At 31.1% G+C, this 18569-nt stretch overlaps 3 protein-coding genes across 5 annotated transcripts in view; 1 reads left to right on the top strand and 2 right to left on the bottom strand.

Moving 5' to 3' along the window:
• The window catches only part of LOC106712160 (dual 3',5'-cyclic-AMP and -GMP phosphodiesterase 11), a 139801-nt gene extending 128923 nt beyond the window's left edge, over positions 1-10878 (bottom strand). For all 3 annotated transcript variants that reach the window (XM_045681311.1, XM_045681312.1, XM_045681310.1), the window contains exon 1: positions 10544-10878. The gene's annotated coding sequence lies outside the window, so the exon portion shown is untranslated. The remainder of the gene's footprint in view (positions 1-10543) is intronic.
• A 1558-nt stretch (positions 10879-12436) lies between these two features.
• LOC106709765 (protein MIS12 homolog) lies at positions 12437-13272 on the top strand. The gene has a single exon (XM_014501639.2). It carries the CDS (start codon positions 12538-12540, stop codon positions 13147-13149), a length of 612 nt encoding a protein of 203 aa, XP_014357125.2. The 5' UTR covers positions 12437-12537; the 3' UTR covers positions 13150-13272.
• A 4199-nt stretch (positions 13273-17471) lies between these two features.
• The window catches only part of LOC106709788 (probable G-protein coupled receptor CG31760), a 59625-nt gene continuing 58527 nt past the window's right edge, over positions 17472-18569 (bottom strand). Inside the window, exon 18 of the mRNA XM_014501665.2 lies at positions 17472-17742. Within this exon, the coding sequence (XP_014357151.2) occupies positions 17713-17742 (30 nt within the window). The 3' untranslated portion in view covers positions 17472-17712. The remainder of the gene's footprint in view (positions 17743-18569) is intronic.

Genomic DNA, 18569 nt, shown 5'->3' on the forward strand with positions numbered 1-18569 from the left:
AAATGAAAAATATATGTTACTCTTTGAATAAGATTTCTTTATTTGCTAATTTTTCTTGATAATGTTTTAATGTAGAAGAACCATCAATCACCCACAATCTATTGGATAGTAAATATTATTTATAAATGAGGTTTAAAAAATAGATAAAAAAACCAAACCAGAAAATAATTGAATCCAAAATTTTTATTGATTCATATCATGTGCAATATCGAAAACCTTAGAAAGTTCTCTCTTAAATCCATGCTCTAGGCCAACAAGTCGTGCAAATTTGTGCAAAATCCTTCACTTAATATCATCAGGACAAATGAAAAACACTTAAGCTAACAGAAATTATACCAGTTAAAGATTGTGTATCAATCATATGCTGACAAATAAAGTGTGCCATGTACTAGCAAAATATGGTTCTCATATACCTTATTAATGCAAGCAATCGAGACCAGTTTGTCTAGAAGTTTCCCCTAAATAGTTCACTTTAAAGTGAACGACAAACATTGCCCCCTTATCACTGTAAGTTTTTGACTTGAAAGAAAAAATAAAACATTTGTAAACTGCAGTTATTGTGAACGCTGAAATAACAACAGTGCAAATGGTCCACCTGTGAAACACTTTTCAATAAAGTTGGCGCAGAATGATGTAGTAAAATTCCGATTCGTATTCCATAAAGAAATCAATGTCGGAAAACTACCGTATATTTAACTTGTATCCAATGTTTGTTCATGAACGTCCATTTGACATTTCATTAAAATTCAGAACACGATCGCTTTTGTACCTCCGCAACGATTCAGCGACAAGTAAAATATGTACTAGCAAATTTGTTTTATTTCACTTCGTAATTAATTAAATTCAAAAAACTTTTATTTGTTTCTGATACCCAACTAATATAAGGCTAACTTGATCCAAACGATTAATGAAATATTTACACATGCATAGATAAATAATTTTTCATGTGTAAGTTTATGAAGGGAATGACATTATGGCATGAGGGAAGGCGACTTTTTATTTTTTCTATGTACTGAAGGCAGAAAATATTAAAAATATTGACCATTTGGCTGATTGATCGGTAGGCCGAACGACTCAACGAGAAACACCCAAAATCCCCACAAGGCAATCCACAAGATTTCTAAATCTCTTATATTATTGTACAATAGAAAAATAACCCGTTAAGTAGATAAATTGCGTTAAATTATGCAGTGTTAATAAGAGTCAATACTAAACAGCACACATTAAGATTACGTAAATAATTCACGGTCGATTTCGTAAATTCTCAAAACTAGAATTAAATCTACATAATTACCTAATACAAAAAGCGAGTTTTTTCTTTATACTATACCAATCAAGGTCGTTGATAAGAAACACCAGTTGAATATCGCGCTCGAGTCGTATGATCTCATTCATAATACAAAGGCTCTCTGTGCATTCAATCTCACATAAATATTTGTCTTTCGTAATCTGGCCTTCGCACACAATGCCAAGTTTATCATATTAATAAATCCATTAATCGATAAGCGAACTGATTATACTTTGGTATACCTTTTACTGTTTTTATCTATATGATTAATAAAATTTGAGTGTCTGTAAATTTCCATATAGAAAAAAAACATATTTCTTGAACATGATGTATTTGTGATACTTATTAAAATTAAAAAAATTCTATGTCTGTCTGCCCGTAAATCAAGTTTGTTCCGGGTAATCTCCGAAATGGCTCCGATTTTGACGGAAGGTAGCTGATGCAAGCAGGTACATACATATATTACTAGCTACTTTCCCTTTTCCGCGCTGACGAAATCATAGGCAACCGCTGGTAGTTGAATATTCGCAAAAACTTAGCGATAGACTGATCTACTGTTAAATTAGTCTTACTTTTAAGAAAGGACGCAAGTTACTTTTACAACACGTCTGGCTTTTTGGTCAACTGATATTGTTGCAAAAATTATCAATATGATTGATGTTGAAAGCTTTGGCATCAAATATTCGGTTTATAGCGGCTGTAGATGTTATAATTTTCGGATGTCACACAAATATGTGATCCATTACAAATGTACTATCATTTCGATGTATACGTTGACCTCATTCTATCAGATTAATATTTCAAACATTCGTGCGCCGTTACAAAAACTAGTTGTATGCATAAATAGGTCGGACCGACTGAGATACATATTGATTTATAAATAAATTTTAGCGAAATATAACACATGTAGACATATTATGGATACAGTGATCAATCCAAAAAAACTGACTTTTCTCAATTCAATAGTTTGCTTTTTTATATGTTTTTATGTTTTATGAAATACTAGCTGTCGACCGAGACTCCATCCGCGGATTAAAATAAACAAGTAGCCTATGTGTTCTTCCAGACTATGCTCTACCTGTATGCCAAATTTCATAGAGATCCTCGCCAACGTTCTGGAGATACCTTCAAACAAACATCCATCCATCCATCTAAACATTCGCATTTATAATATTAGTAAAATGTCAAAGCTTTCTATCTAACCTTCTAGAATAATATTTTGGTTTACAGGACCAATCTGTTCAATATCTCTAACCGTATTAATACATAGTTCTGTTTAATACAGTAAAAAAAGGAAACCGGTTATATGAAATACAAGTAACAATGTGGTTAAATATCTAATATAAATGCAGATATAATAATAATGTGTGTTAACTGTAAATGGTCAAAGGCGTTCAATGAATCAAAACTTTCCATAAGTAAGCCAATATATACGTTGATTTTATATCTCTAATACCTTTATTTAAATTATAAAACTACAATTTAATTAATACTTAATTTAAAAAAACACGTACAATCCAATTTTTCATTATGGTTCATTATCTATATAACGGCGTTTGTAATAAAATGCCGCGCATTTTTTAATTTGAAGGCAATCTGTTCGTTTGTCAGATGCAAGCAAGTTTCTTCGGTCGATTTGCACCACCGTCCCTGAGCTAGAAGGACGACATATAACTAGCTATGAATGTAAAGAACACTTGTATCGTTACTAAATTACGAATGTTTAAAACTGTTTCTAAACTGTATTTATCTTACCGTAAAATTCTATTGCCGTGACACTTTTAGTAATACTTACTACAGTCTCTATCTTGTTAAAGAGAATTAATGGGATGAAAAAAATGTATAAATAAAATTTAGTAGAATTACGGCTAATATCATAATAGAGTGATAATATTACGTACTTTGCCTTTTCTCATAAATTCAAACACTACTCAACCAATTTTTATGTTTTTCATATTTTTTTAGCTTAGTAATTTATTCATTAGAATTTCTATTTAATTATAATAATACAAATATTATACTTTCAAATTTAAGCATTTTATATACTGGCCTTGATGGGGTACGTGCATACTTGTTTTAAATACCGATATGTCATTACCTACTAATTGGAAATAGTTGTTTTGAATTAAAAATTAAATAATTTAAAAAATTTCACCTAAAGTTTTCACTTTCCAGCTACGAACATTGCCACGTGTAAATGATTACTATGACTATATTGTAATATTTATTTATGTTCTTAACTCCACTAATTTTTAAAAACTATATGACAATCTATACAGCAGATATTGAGTTTTTAACGCGAAACGATTTTGTTTGAGTATGACATTTAGAAATAGATTATTAATCAGTTAAAACATTAGGCATTGATCTATTAATCTAAATGTATGAAAAATAGTCCTCTTCAAACAATAGTTATCACCTGAAGGTTTGCTTTAATAATTATGCGAGTTGTCATATCTAAGGCCGTCAGAAGATGGCAACATAGACCTACAAAGTTAACTGACCCGGTAGGCATAAATCAAACTATATACAATAAAACAACACATTAGTGCCCTCAATGTAAAAAATATACAAAATGCTTGTCATACTGTAGCCGTCTTTTAGTGTTTTTATCTTTTAAGTCACTTTCTATGCCTATGTAGGTTATAAATATATTTTAACCGAATAAACAGCCCTATATAAGCTTGTTGCACTATAGTTAGCTTTTTAGAAGTGAGAAATGTACCGAAAAACTTGTGAGAGAGGCGCTAGTTACTACTAGTTCTGTCAGAAAATTATTTAGACATAGAAAATTACACACAAGGCAAAAAAGCTACAGTACGGAAAGGAACTTATGATTTTTTTCGACATTGGGACGGTGACGCTAATGAGCTATTATCATATAGTTTCACTTGCGCCCACCGGGTCAGATAAGTTAGTCGGTCTATGTAGGACGGATTGCAGTTTCAAAGACCAACGTCTTTGTAATTTGCCTACTACATAATGGGAAACTACATTAGTTGAACAAGAGCCTTATTAACATAACGAGTACCTGTTTGTTTCAACTTTTTAACAAAGGGTTGTTGGTTTACTTTGCGCTTTGGATACATTCTTGGAAGTTGTGAACTCACGGAGCGAGGTTATCATTCCACAATGATAATATTAGAATAGACATAATGTTAGAAATTTATATACTTTACTACTGTCATTGCTTATACATGATATGCAACATATAATGTACTAGCTTTTGCCCGCGATTTTGTTCGCGTGTAATAAGAAAAAAAAACTTAATTAGTAGCCTATGTGTTCTTCCAAACTATTGTATGTAACATTAGTAAGTTATATTCTATAAACGATTGTAATATTCCCAGTATTTGTTTAATGTAAATCCGACTGTATACTGTGCACAGTTTTAACTGAATAGACGGATTGTTCAGTTAAAACGTACGCGTATTCGATTGTTTGTGACATTGTTGCCGACGTGACGACGGTTCAGTTGAAACTGACTGTTAAGACCCGTGTGCAGCCGGCTTAAAGTTGTAAGCGGTGAACCGTCAAAAAATTCTGATCTGCTCAACTGAGCATGGCAAGGTTAATAAAGGTCGATTTCTAATACTTCGTAAGCCAAACTGAATTTATTTTCTAAAATTAAAGCATCTTTACAAAAATATACTGTCCGGAATGCTCAAGCTTATTGGTTAGTCACGTTAAACAACTTTTTGATACTATACTAATCGCTGGTTTCTAAGACCAAAATACATCTCTTCATCTTTGACAAAACAGAGATTATTTGAAAATACAAGGATTTTGGTCTCAGATACCAGCGATAAATCGTTCTTTGTCATAACTTTTGGAACCCTTTTAGCCCTCTTCCTTTTTTAAGGAACCCGTGAAAAACTGTTGACAACAGATGGTACATGAAGTGAAATAAATGTGAAGCATCTTCGAGTTATAAGGATTTTTTTTTTTAATAAACTGTAATTTTTTTTGTATTAAATTAATTTAACAACATTGAGATTTTATGCAGTGCCTTATTATATATTTCATTGTATCTTCTTCAAATTGGTTGAGTCGAACTTGAATGTTGGCACATTTGATGTAAAACATTTCCAAGTCATTTTTTTATTCTCCTGGTCACATGCAATTCTTTCTTTCTCATCACATATCCAATCGCCCATGCTTTCTTGCGTTTTAATTTCTCTACCTCTACTCTCTACTGGTGCTACCTCACGTTTATACAAATTATAAAAAAAATTACGAAAGAACTTACTGTATCTTTAAGAAAACATTTAAAAAATCTGATTTATAAATATGTTTCATATTACACGAATATATTTTAAGTGCTTGGAAATATACGAAATACTTAATTTTTTTTAATTACTTCGGAATAGTCTGAGATAGCCATCGTTTCTCACACACCAACAAGTTTTATCTTTCCAATAAGAAAAATGACATTTTAATTAATTTTATTGTTGCAAAAACAAGATTTGATTATTTATTTGTTCACAATTTATTTTATTTTTTTATTTTATATACTAGCCAGTACAAAGAGTGGATAGATGGAAAAAAGTGAAAGATGACAAGGATGGAGCACGAAAACTTGTGAGGATCCTATAAGCGAGAAGAAGAAAGGCAGATGAGAATACTAATACCATGAACTATGACTATAACTAACCAAACGCCTTTATATCACATGCTTATTTACTAACGTTTTCTTCAAATAGTCACGAGGTACATTTAATTTACTGTTTATTTTGTTGATACGATGTAATATGGTATAAGTAGTAAATTAAACATATTGAATGAAAACAAACCTCCAGTCACATCTTAAGAGTTAAATTCGAATTAGCGCATTTATATTTGCCGTAGCTGTAAAACTAAATAAGTTTTTTATAGGAGCACACATCACAAGCTCTTCCTTTTTGATGCTTCTTTTACCTCTTGTTTCCTTCCAGGGCCCAAAAATGAGCGATCAAAAAGAGTCGCGGTTTTAAAGCGCTGCCATACGATCTGATACATGTAAATGTACTTTTTCTATTTCAACTCTTTTTAGCGCACGTACGTATGAATGGAGGCTGAATGTACACTACTTAAATTCGATAACTCTATTAAATATGTCGTTCGGATATAGTTTATTACTATGCACTAGAATGCTTTATACGTTAAAACTTTTTGTGTATACAAATAGACGAAGACGTGCATTTTAGCGTCTATAGGAAATTACCCTTGTAATGGGAACCGTTCTGGGTAATTTGAACCTCACCCTAAATCCTTAAATATGTCGTAAACGACCGACTACGCCTTGCAAGGATAATAAAACTTCCTTTGTTACTTAAGATACGACATCAGTGTTATTACGGTTGTAAAGTTTGACCCAGGGCTGACATAAACATTTTAATGCCGACACTAATTAAGAACGAACGACATAAATACAAGAATAGCTCAGAACATAGATTGTCAAAGTTGTCGGTGCCGATTTCCAGTGGATTTAAATACCAAATAATAAATGGGGTCGCTACATATTAATCAACCTTTTCTTAAATCTTTAACCATACAATATCTACGAAAAAAAAATCAAGCACATAAAGTTACCTCTTCTTGTAACGTAATTAATTTTTCAATAGATTTTTCAATTTAATATTTTACAGCAGTCTTAAATTGTTTTATTACATTGGTTTTATTGGATAATTTCGCATTTACCCACAAACTGTAGGATTTCTACAAGTGATGATATTATCCAATTTAACAAATACTGTGTCAGACCATAATTTTATAGAACGTTTTAGACATGTCGTAAAGTATATTGAAACTGTATAATTTATGTTTTATAGCTTTATTTATTTGACCCATATCTATTTAATAGCGGAAACTTTTGACGTGATTTAAACCGCTTTTGATACATCCAGCCAAGCATGAATGGTACCAGGCAGAGGTTGTTTTCACAACCGTGAGTTTGCACTACCAAAAAATTTACATTAAAAACCGAGGAAGAAGATAACGATGTGTTTTTGCGACGATATTTTCATGTCATAGTGACAGTGCAATCTCATAAGTATTTCTACAAGGCTATCTGAACCACTAAAGCCCCCTGTCAACGTTAAAAAATGTCACAAATTCTCTTTGCACTGTAGCTTTCATGTCATTTTTTCTTTTATGCCATTTTCTATCTTTAACATCTTACTTCTTTCTAATCTTATAAATGCGAATGTTTGGATGGATGAATGTTTTATGAAGGTATCTCCAGAACGGCTAAACGGATCTCGATGAAATTTGGCATAGATGTAGATCATAGTCTGGAAGAACACATGGACTACTTATTATGTTTTGTTTAATTCCGCGCGGACGCAGTCGCGGGCGACAGATAGTCTCCATCAAAGTAAATACTTCATGTGTTTATTCTGTTACCTATTCAGAATTGTTTATCCATTCTTTTTATCGGTAATTAATCATAAACATCATTCACAGCTTTTAAAACATTCTCAAACGTTGACATTTGTTTGTGTTGGATTAAAACCAGATTAAACAACTAACCAGTTTCAAATTGAAATGTAAACTCGTTTTATTCGATAAACAAAACTAATGAAACAACATTTATACGAGGCGACGGTGGCCTCAGATGGGGACATTCCGAAAATATACGGGTTACGAGCACAACCAGAAATAGGTCACGAATACCATAACAGTTTAACAGACGTGTGCGGGAAAGCATAATTATGCATTTCATTTCATATAACTTATTACTGCAATAAAATAAATTGTATTTTAAATAAAAAAAAACTAACCTACGATAATTTCAACGCATACTTCATTATGAATTCCCCTGTCTTATTTATTTTTTTACAGATATAATTTATGAAGTCTAAAGCATTTTATTTACATAAATTCACATTAAAATCAGCTCACGATAGTCCAATATTTTTTAATTATTAATCTATCAGTTGTTAACATTATTATTAATATTTCAGTCCAAAATCACGACTCACGAATACATATTACTAGCTGCCCGCGACTCTGTCCGCGCGGATTTAACAAAAAACTTAGGCTACAAGCCTTTGTGATCATACAGACTGTATTCTTTATGTTTCAGCGAGATCCATACAGTCAGCCGATCCGGAGATACATTGTAACTATCATCCATCCATCCATCTAAACATTCGCATTTATAATATTAGAAACATATCTATTCAATTCTAGAATAAAACCTAAAGAAATTTGAAAATATTTACATCGAAACGGAGTATTTGTCTGCAATGTCGACTTTCAAAACTCCAATACAAAGTTAAAGGAGTTATTGCGGATAGCGGTAGTGTTAAAGTATTGATGGTAAAAATACCGAAATACCGAAGACTTGTTTTTTTAATTCATAAACATTTTAGGACTGGTACCAGAAACAGAACAGGTTTTTCTTATAAGCGTTAAGTGAATAAAATAATTTTACAAGTACTCAAGCTAATATCATTAAAAAAGCTTTGTTATTAACAAATATAGTAAAGTAATAGACAGTAATTATCTAAGTATGTATTTATGTTCTTCAAAAGGATCATTACTTAAAAAGTTGTTCAAGTTACCTGAAATAAGACCGCCCTACTTCGATCAATATTCATATAGCCGTGACAAGAATTAATAAAAGATTAAAACCGGTATAATTTCCGAAGGATGGGATGCCTAGGAAGGGGAAATATCATCTTTCTTTGCGTCCCCTCCTCCATCGATTAAAGGTAGGCAACGTATCTGCAATGTGTCGCTATTTCGGCGTATTCAGATGGCCGTTTCCTCATTAGCCACTTCATAATAATAAAAAAGATTACAAATAAATAGGAAATTGATCGCTGTCTGTAAACATCTGCAACAAGTAATTAAAATGCCACAGATGTGTTGCCTACTTTTTGCTAGGTAGTGGATGGGACGTACAAAAAATGTTTATTTCTTTTTCTTATTATGTCCCCTCTTCTTCCTCATCCACCTTCAATTCCAATCCTTTTTATCAGAAACGGGTGAAAAGTACTAGAATATTACATCGAAATCAAACAAAATGCGAACGCGAAAACCGTTTCACGTCTATCTTTTCATGGTAGGTACCTATCTATTGCATTACGAGCAGCTTATGCTGCTGTAGACTCCAACACTGTTAGATAATGATATTCAAATAAAGTTTTAAATAACATGCAAAAAGTAAAATGATTATGAATACATAAAATACGAGATTCTATTTACAAATATCCACTATCACGGTTAGCCATGTAATATCGAAAAAAAAATATTTCGTACACATGATGTATTTGATTTGTTGATAACGAAAAAACAATTTAAAAAAAAATTGTCTGTCTGTCTATATGTCTGTCCGTAAGGCCGCTTTTGTTCCGGGTAATCTCGGGAAAGGCTGGAACAATTTTGACGGGAAGGAAACTGATGAACGCGGGCATTTTTATATGTTTTTTTTTTTTATTATTCGCTGACGAAGTTGAGGGTGACAGCTAGTCGAAGACTAAAAACATATGTATAAAAGTTATAGGAAGGTACCTACGTGATTGTGTCAAGCATTATCTTATTATTCGTAGTTCGTTACTCTGATAACGATTATCTCTGCGTAAAATTTTACGACATGTACCTAATGGTTACGATATGATATTAACGTGAAAGCAAAAAGAGACAAATCAGATTTAACACTAATTTAATTTAAAAAAAAAATCATCGTTTTTTTCATATAACATTTTATTGTATATTATATATTATCAGTTTAACGACAGAAAGTGGGTGTAATTTAAATTAGCAGATTTAACGTAAATAACAGAGCAAGTTTATAAGCATCGTAGGCATAAATATCTGGTAGGAACAAGTGTTTACGAAACTTTGAAACGATTTTAAGTAACTGTATTCGCAATCGTACAAGTATGTATACTACGCAATAAAAATTTGGCTGGCCTAGAATTTAAATGGTATATATTCCAATTTTTTAATTAAATTACATTTATGAACTTAATTGTATTTTCCTTCACTCGGCTCAGTGTTTCAATTAAACAGATTTTTGTGTGGAAATGGTAGATAAACGTACAAATAAATAATCATGTGCATTATGCATAAGTGTACATTAAATTAAAGTTTCCTGTTTCCTTAATTGTTTATATGTACTGGTTATAAAAAGATGACAAAGATAGTTTGTAATTTACGTCATGCAAACTAAAAACAAAGCGCAACACGTGTGGTACGCTGCTTTATGAAGGACAAAAACAGTGAAATCAGCCATTTTTTGCAAATAACGCAAAGGGCTAAGCTTACCAAAGAGATGCACGCTTAAGCCTCAAGTTCAGGGTCAGGAAACGCGAACCGCAGAAACACTACAACCATGAAATCAAACAGTGCTAACTTTGTAAACACAACACTACCGAGCACAGTCTCGTTTCGGGAGCAATAACTTCACAACTTAAACCTTGATAATTTTAGCGTTTTTAACAATAAAACACAGAATTTCACTAACTTCGAAAGGTAACGGGTGAAAGTTAACACGAACTTTAGTGAGGTTATGTTATTGTTGTGATAAGCTGGAGCGTCGACACACCGCGAACTCCACTTGATTACTGAAGGGAATAGTGAAGTGTATCGCGTTGCGGTTCGTGGAGCGACTACAAGCGATGTGCGTCGCCGTTTGGCCGATTCGCATATACTTCATGACACGATGGTGACGCCGACTAATCGAGCTGTTTCATTAAAATGACACTATTTTTTCTTCATTGTTATTTGTTTTTTGTATTATATTCAGCGCTTTTATTTTCGTAATACAAATGAAGCAATTTATTTTTTTAAGTAAACGGTTTAATAAAGTTGATTCCGACTTTGGTGGATTTTAGAGTCCCCTTTATTTGATATACATACCTATTTTCTAAATTACATATTTTATTTTTACGTCGGTAAATTTAACAATAACAGCCGCGGCCACGCGCTACCAAATTCGCGCGGCTGGATGCTAAATGGAAATTGGTGTTTGGAAAAAAATAAAAATAAGTACGCGTACCCTAAGCCCTTTCGCACACAAGGCAACGTAAATCTTCGAAACCCGAAAATTTTCGTCGCTAAGTTGTCGACTTAAGCAATACGATGTCATAGAGGTTCGTACACAGCGAGCATTGACATTTCTATCTAACCTGTGTGTTAAGATCGTCGTAAGAAAAGTAGCAGTTGACATGTAGTCGCTATGCCTGTACTGAACGAACGACGACGACTCGCTTCAATGATTCATCGCTGTGTGTACGGAGCGCGAGCAAAACCATCCTCGTGACCCAACCATACAATATTAGTTTAGACCAGTGTTTCCCAAGGTGAGGCGTACGCCCCACCTGGGGGACATTTGGATTTAGAAGGGGGCAGTTCGGAGATTTAAAAACTTAAGGCTACATCCTAACAATGATAGCCAGTGCTAAAAAGTACATAAAAACGTTTTAGAGACAAAAATCCGTTGCATTTAAATTATTTATATGTGTTTTCGTGTTTAAAAATTTTATACATATGAAATTGATCTAGTCAGCCAAAAGTAGTATTTCATTATTTCTCTAACATTGTAAATTTAGGCCTCGAGAGAAATTTATTCTTAACAAAATTTATAAGGGGGCAATAGTCATGTTCATCCTGAAAAATGGGACATGGATCCAAAAAGGTTGGGAAACACTGGTTTAGACGATACGTTATACGTTGCCTTGTGTACGAAGGGCCTAAGAAAACAATACTCTTCTGTCATCCTGTCAGTTGAGCAATTGCGTGGTAACTTAATTGTATCATAGGTCGGTTTGACTCACTGCCCAGTGCGCATTTAACTATTGATTTGATTTAACACATGTTTTTCAATAAACTTATGTTGAAAAAGTACAGTATAACTGTTCCCATTTTGATTATGGAAAAACTGAAAGTGTAATAACATAGCTTTTTCCCTTCATGTTCAATTGTTAATTTACTAATAATTAAAATGTTGTAATTGTGATCTTAGCAACCTTTCAAACTCGAACGCAATACAGAATGTCCAATTATTTTATGGTTACTCTATTGGAAAGGGTAACACCTCTACGCTCTTGCAGAATCCTGTTCTTGTCTTTGTCCACACAATGTTTAGTCTTTGAGACAACCATAGTGTTCAAGCATTAACAAAAAAAAAAACATTCTGTCATTTCAATATTTGTCAGTTAATAACTGTCAACTCGTTTGAATAAAAATTGTCGGAAGTACGTTATTTGTTATTTCTGTAAACATTGGTTTTTAATCAAAAATAACCTACTGAAGCAAAAATGATTAAAACACAACCGTGGATTGGTGGTACTGAAGAAGAATACGAGACGAAACATTTTGGTTTTGGTGCTCAAAGTCTCAAAATAGCGGTGCGTCAAATGGTAGAACACAAAATCAAAAGTGGAGTGAAGGATATGGAGTCTTATTTACAGGATAAACTAGACTTGAATGACACAGACAAATTAACTTTAACACATTCGTGTGATAAGTTAATAAAGTTATATTGTGAACGGGCAGGACCCTCACTGGAAGCTATAGACAGTGAAATAGAGAGATTACTAAAAATTCCACCGAATGTTTTGTTACCTGAAGACGAAGTTCAGTTAGAACAAGTTTCGGATGAGGAATATCAAAAGCTGAAGGAGGAAGTTGCTTTATTGAGGAAGCGTGTTGAAAGAGGTGCATCATTGGAGGCTTTACTTAGTGCTGAGGATGAGGAGCTCTCATCTATCGAAAACGTGTGTGAAATAGCAAGAAAAGATATGGAGATATTGGATTTGCTTCAGAAAAGCTGTATAAAAAGTGATGTCAAGTTAATCAAAAATGCAACGGAGTTCATATGTTCTATGGTGCCATTTCTAAAAAAGAGTGATTCAATTTTTGACGATTAGATTTTTAATAAATGTACTGAAAAATTATTTTAATTGTGAAAATAAGTATGATTACTTCTCTCCATAATGACTTTTGTAATGGAATTTTGGAATAGATGAGTAGGTGAGGATAAAACATTCAAAACACTTGAAATTGATTCTAGGTGATGTATTCTGTTTTATTATGTTATATGTGTATAAAAATTATTTAGATACTTTAAGTACGAGAGTTAAATCACTTTACTAGCTCCAATTTATTTAGTATGCATTGTTGTGAACCATGTTAAGCATATATTATTGTGTGAAAATATTGAATTAATGGTATGACTGGGGTGAAAATGTAGATTTTTTACTCAAGTCCAGAATTATGAGACATTGAGCTATTAACCAGAGATTTAATTTTAATAGAATGAAATGGTATTGTACCATAATTGTATTTGTATTGTCATATAGGTAAACCTATGCCCGTAGCCTTCCCAAGTAATTAACACTAGAACCCAGTAGCTTAACAGTAGTAAAAGATCCTTAACATAAAGGCCGGCAACATATCTGTGGTTCCTCTGGTATTGTTGATGTTGATGGATATTGGACCATTTAACATTAGATGACCCACTGCTGTTTTGCCTCCTTCTCCAATAACAAAAGATGAAAATCTATTCATACAGATGGGTGTTATCACTGAATCTGGATGAATAGGTCAATCCATGTTTATTTTTTAAAGGTACTATTCCACATACAGTTTTTATTTTGTACATAGAATCTTTTGTTTTGAGCTATTAATTTTTTACCTTTATCAATTTTCACTTGTATAATTGTTAATCCCTTCAAAAACTGCATTAAATTACAATAATTCTGATAAAGTGCTAGTCCTTCCATTCATATTTTTATACTTTAAAGACATGCCACATAATAAATATGCTTTCACAGGTTATTTTCCGCACACAATCTTTGTTTTCTCTCATGTATCACAAAAAAGTAAACTCAATTTTTAATTGTATATACCTATTTCATTAGTAACTATTTTAACTAATAATATTTGTTATAAATTTATATATTTTCATGTTTAAGGTTAAAGAAAACAATGAAAACATTAAATTTTATTTTATTGTAAAAACACAACTTACACATTTATCCATCTATTATCAACTATCAGAGAATAACAAGTACATCACTTTCATTATAATTTACTGCCTAATAACATCATGAATAATATATCTTACTATTAAGTTTAAAAACTATACAAAAGAGAAAAAAACAACAACAAAACAGTCACCATCCATCCATTTAAAATCACATCGAAAATTTACAAATTGGCACAATTATAATTTTTGTAACTCACAAAATTTAGTTTTTTTTTAATAGAATTTATTACTAAAATAAACAATTTAATTATCTTAAAGTGACCATATAAATGTATCTAACATATACCTATATCTATTCACATATAGTATTCATATCACATTTATGATTTTACTCTACGGACATATCTACTTTATAATGACTTAGCAGGTTTAACTCTGGAATTGTATCACTGAAGATGCTGATTGCAGCAGATACTTCTTAACATTTAAAAGCTCAATAAATTAAGAAAAATATATATTAAAATCAGCAATTTTTGTAACATACATTTTTACTACAAAATTTACAGCTATAACATTTTTTGAAGAGAAGAGTCGATAAATAGTTAAAAATATACAACTATGATTATATAGGCAGCATCAGATTATGTAACTTTTGAATAATTAATTGAAATAAAATATCTAATCTTATGAAGAAATTTTACATGTATGGTTAATTTCACATTTATTAATTTTGATATTCACAAATAATAGTATCCATAATTTGTTTTTTGATTAAAATTACGAGCATTTTAATATAAAAATAATGTATATTAAATGAGGAATTCTGGTGGGAGCTCGGCAGGGGTGTTACTATCTTACTATAAGTAGTAGTCCCATGCTTTAATTATATTTTAATGATTTTTGTATTCGCCGTTCTTCCCGAAATAATAGAAACTGTTTTTTTTTACTACAAATCAGCTATTGAAGTGTAATTTATTGAATTTTTTTGGGTCTTGCGTCTTCACATGCATAGCAATTAGCAACCCTTCCGTAAAATAAAATAATTCAATAAATTGCAGTTCAATAGCTGATTTGTAGTGAAAAACAAAACAGTTTATATTAAATTAATACAACTTCATTGTGAGTTTCTTTTAACACAATAATTATATTTTGCATAATAATATTTACTGAAATATATACTTACACAAAAACTACAATATTAACTTGCCCGATGCTGACTATATAATTGTTTTCAACAGCACATTTATTAAAATTTTTAAATTAAAATCGACATAATGTGATTGATATGATATATAACTAACCAGTATCTTTTAAAAATATGTACTTGGTATTTAATACTCCATTAAACTTTATAAATGGCAACATTATTTACTAAAGCATTAAATATTTAAAATATATATTAAACAATTATCACAGACATGAAATTAACAAAAGAAAATACATCTATATAACTATATACACAATTTTAGAATTTTTGCTTTATCCCGTTTCATATTTACACTTTTTTTTTCAAAATACTTACAATTATATCCTAAGCATTAAATATTTTAATAAATTAACTTAATTAAAGTAAAATGACATGAAATGGATATATTTTTTGAAACTAAAAAGAAATCAAATTTAAAATTGTTATTTCCAATGTTATTGTCTGATTATGAACCTTTTTATTGTAACAATTTTTAATATGTAACTACAATATACAATAAAAAATATCGATGTACCTAAAAATTTGAATATAATCCTACAATCTATAAAAAACTAGCCACTTTTGCTTTACCATAGCCTAAAATACTGTCATTGACACACATTCTCTTAATTTCTACTAATTCAAAAGCAATATAAATTGGATAGTCAGCAACATTACACAATAAGAGGATAGAAAGGCGAAATAATTTATTTCATCTTTTACATGAGAAAATCCTTAGACAGATTAAAAATGACTAAGGAATGTCTAACGAACCTATTTTCCTAATTATTAATTAACAATACAGAGCATAGCAAAGAGTAGTGATTAATAATTTCACATTAATTTATACATATATCTATTGATACCTCATCCGGAGCACAAAACGAGACAAGAAAAAGGCTCTCCAGAGGACTCTTTTTGTGGCAATTTTTCCCCGCATTATCATTTACCTTTAAAAAAATTGAATACAACTCCTTTACTTATTTTTTTTAAATGGTTTTTATAAAGTTTTTTGTGATATAAATCAATAATTTCATAAGAAAACACAATATTGTGTTTATTAAAAAAATGGGATTAAATATAATAATAGGATAGCAATAATATTTTACCCAATATTTCAATATATGAGTATACTAGCTGTCGCCCGCGACTTAAAGAAGATACGTAATAATAAAAAAACATAGCCTATGTGTTCTTCCAGACTATGATCTACATCTGTGCCAAATTTCATCAAGATCCATTCAGCAGTTCCGGAGATACCTTCAAACAAACATCCATCCATCTAAACATTCGCATTTATAATATTAGTAAGATATCCCGAATTCGGAGAATTTTTCATTGTATTCGTCATTGTCACTGATGACATTTCGAAAATCGTTTCTCGTTTTGTACACCTAAATAAAACTATCCATCTATAGGTTATTGTGATAAAATATATCTATTATTGTTTTTAATACAAGGGATTACAATTTAAAGATAATATATGTATTTACATTTGTATAATAATTTGTAACGAATTTAACTTATTAATATGAGGTGGCTTATTTATTTAAATTTTTAAAAAGATTTCTTTTATTTAGCAAAGGAATAATTTATTATTGATCGACATTTTACTATACAAGTATTAAAAAAAAAACAAAAAATAAATTTTATAAACAACACATTTAGTATTGAAATCTTTAGTTATTTGCTTAAAGATGATCAGGCATTATTATGTCCCTATTTTTGTATATTTTTTTCTTAGCAGCTAAAGTTATTTTTAATTTCTACTATACAAAATTGTACACTGCAATAACAATAACATTTTATGACTAGAAAATATGACTACACAATAAAAGACAAATAGCATTTTTGACAAATGAAAATAAAAAAATAATTTAAAAATAATGTCTTTTTGTTTTGTATTAATTGTATATAAGTATTGAATTAAAGCTAAGTCACAAAATGACTTCGTAACAAAAATATGTTGTGCTTCAATTGTACAATCATCAACTAAAGTCGAAATAGTCAAAAGATATGTTTGTAATATTGACTACTATTTAAATTGCATAATAATTAGTAAATTACATACTATTATCATATAATAGCTGTAAATAATACGATTGGTGTTAACAAAATAAGTGCTGAAAATAATAAAAGTAGTTTAGTGGAATGTCGAAAAAATGTCAGTTGTGTCAGACGGCAGTGACAAGACATTGTCGGTTGGGTCATGACAATGTGTCAGACAAATGCCGGATGGCGCGGGTCGACTGCGGTGGTGACGCGACGTGCGGCGGGCCCCGGCCATGACCAGCCGCTGTCACTTAGTGCCACCAGTCACACTGGCCCACCCCACTCACTTACCTCCTGTGTAAATAATAACTAACAAATTTACTTGTGACAAAATTGTTCACCTTTTTACAATTCAGAAACATTTAAAATAATATAATTTATAATGTTACTTTTGTATATGTATATTTCTGGAACTGGAGTTTACTTTGTAATCAAATTGTTAAGTTAGATATGGGTTATTACTTATTTCTCGATACTTATATATCGAAAATATTGAAGAATCTAGAAGTACTTCGTCAGCACGGAATACAAAAATCTATATATATCTTTTATATTATTTTTTTATAGGCTACTAGCTGTCGTGTCGCCCGCGACTCCGTTCGCGCTATTTGAAACAAAAACTTAATTACTAGCTTATGTGTTCTTCCAGACTATGATCTACATCTATGGCAAATCTTATCGAGATCAGTTGAGACGTTCGGGAGATACCTTCAAACATCCATCCACCCATCCATCTAAACATTTGCATTTATAATATTAATATGCTATATTTTTTATCCTATATCACCCAGGGATAGTGTAGCTTCCCAACAGTAAAGGAATTTTTCAAATCGATTCAGTAATTTAGGAGCTTATTCAATACAAACAAACAAACAACAAATGATCTTTTCTCTTTTTATAACACTAGCTTTTACCCGCGACTCCGTCCGCGCGGAATAAAAAATAGAAAACGGGGTAAAAATTATCCTATGTCCGTTTCCTGGTTCTAAGCTACCTGCCCACCAATTTTCAGTCAAATCGATTGAGCCGTTCTTGAATTATAAATAGTGTAACTAACAAGACTTTCTTTTATATAGATTATAAAAAACCACATAGAAGTGCTAATAAAGTGTATGTTTTGT

Source organism: Papilio machaon, chromosome 15, assembly GCF_912999745.1.
Source record: "Papilio machaon chromosome 15, ilPapMach1.1, whole genome shotgun sequence".
Lineage (NCBI taxonomy): Eukaryota > Metazoa > Arthropoda > Insecta > Lepidoptera > Papilionidae > Papilio > Papilio machaon.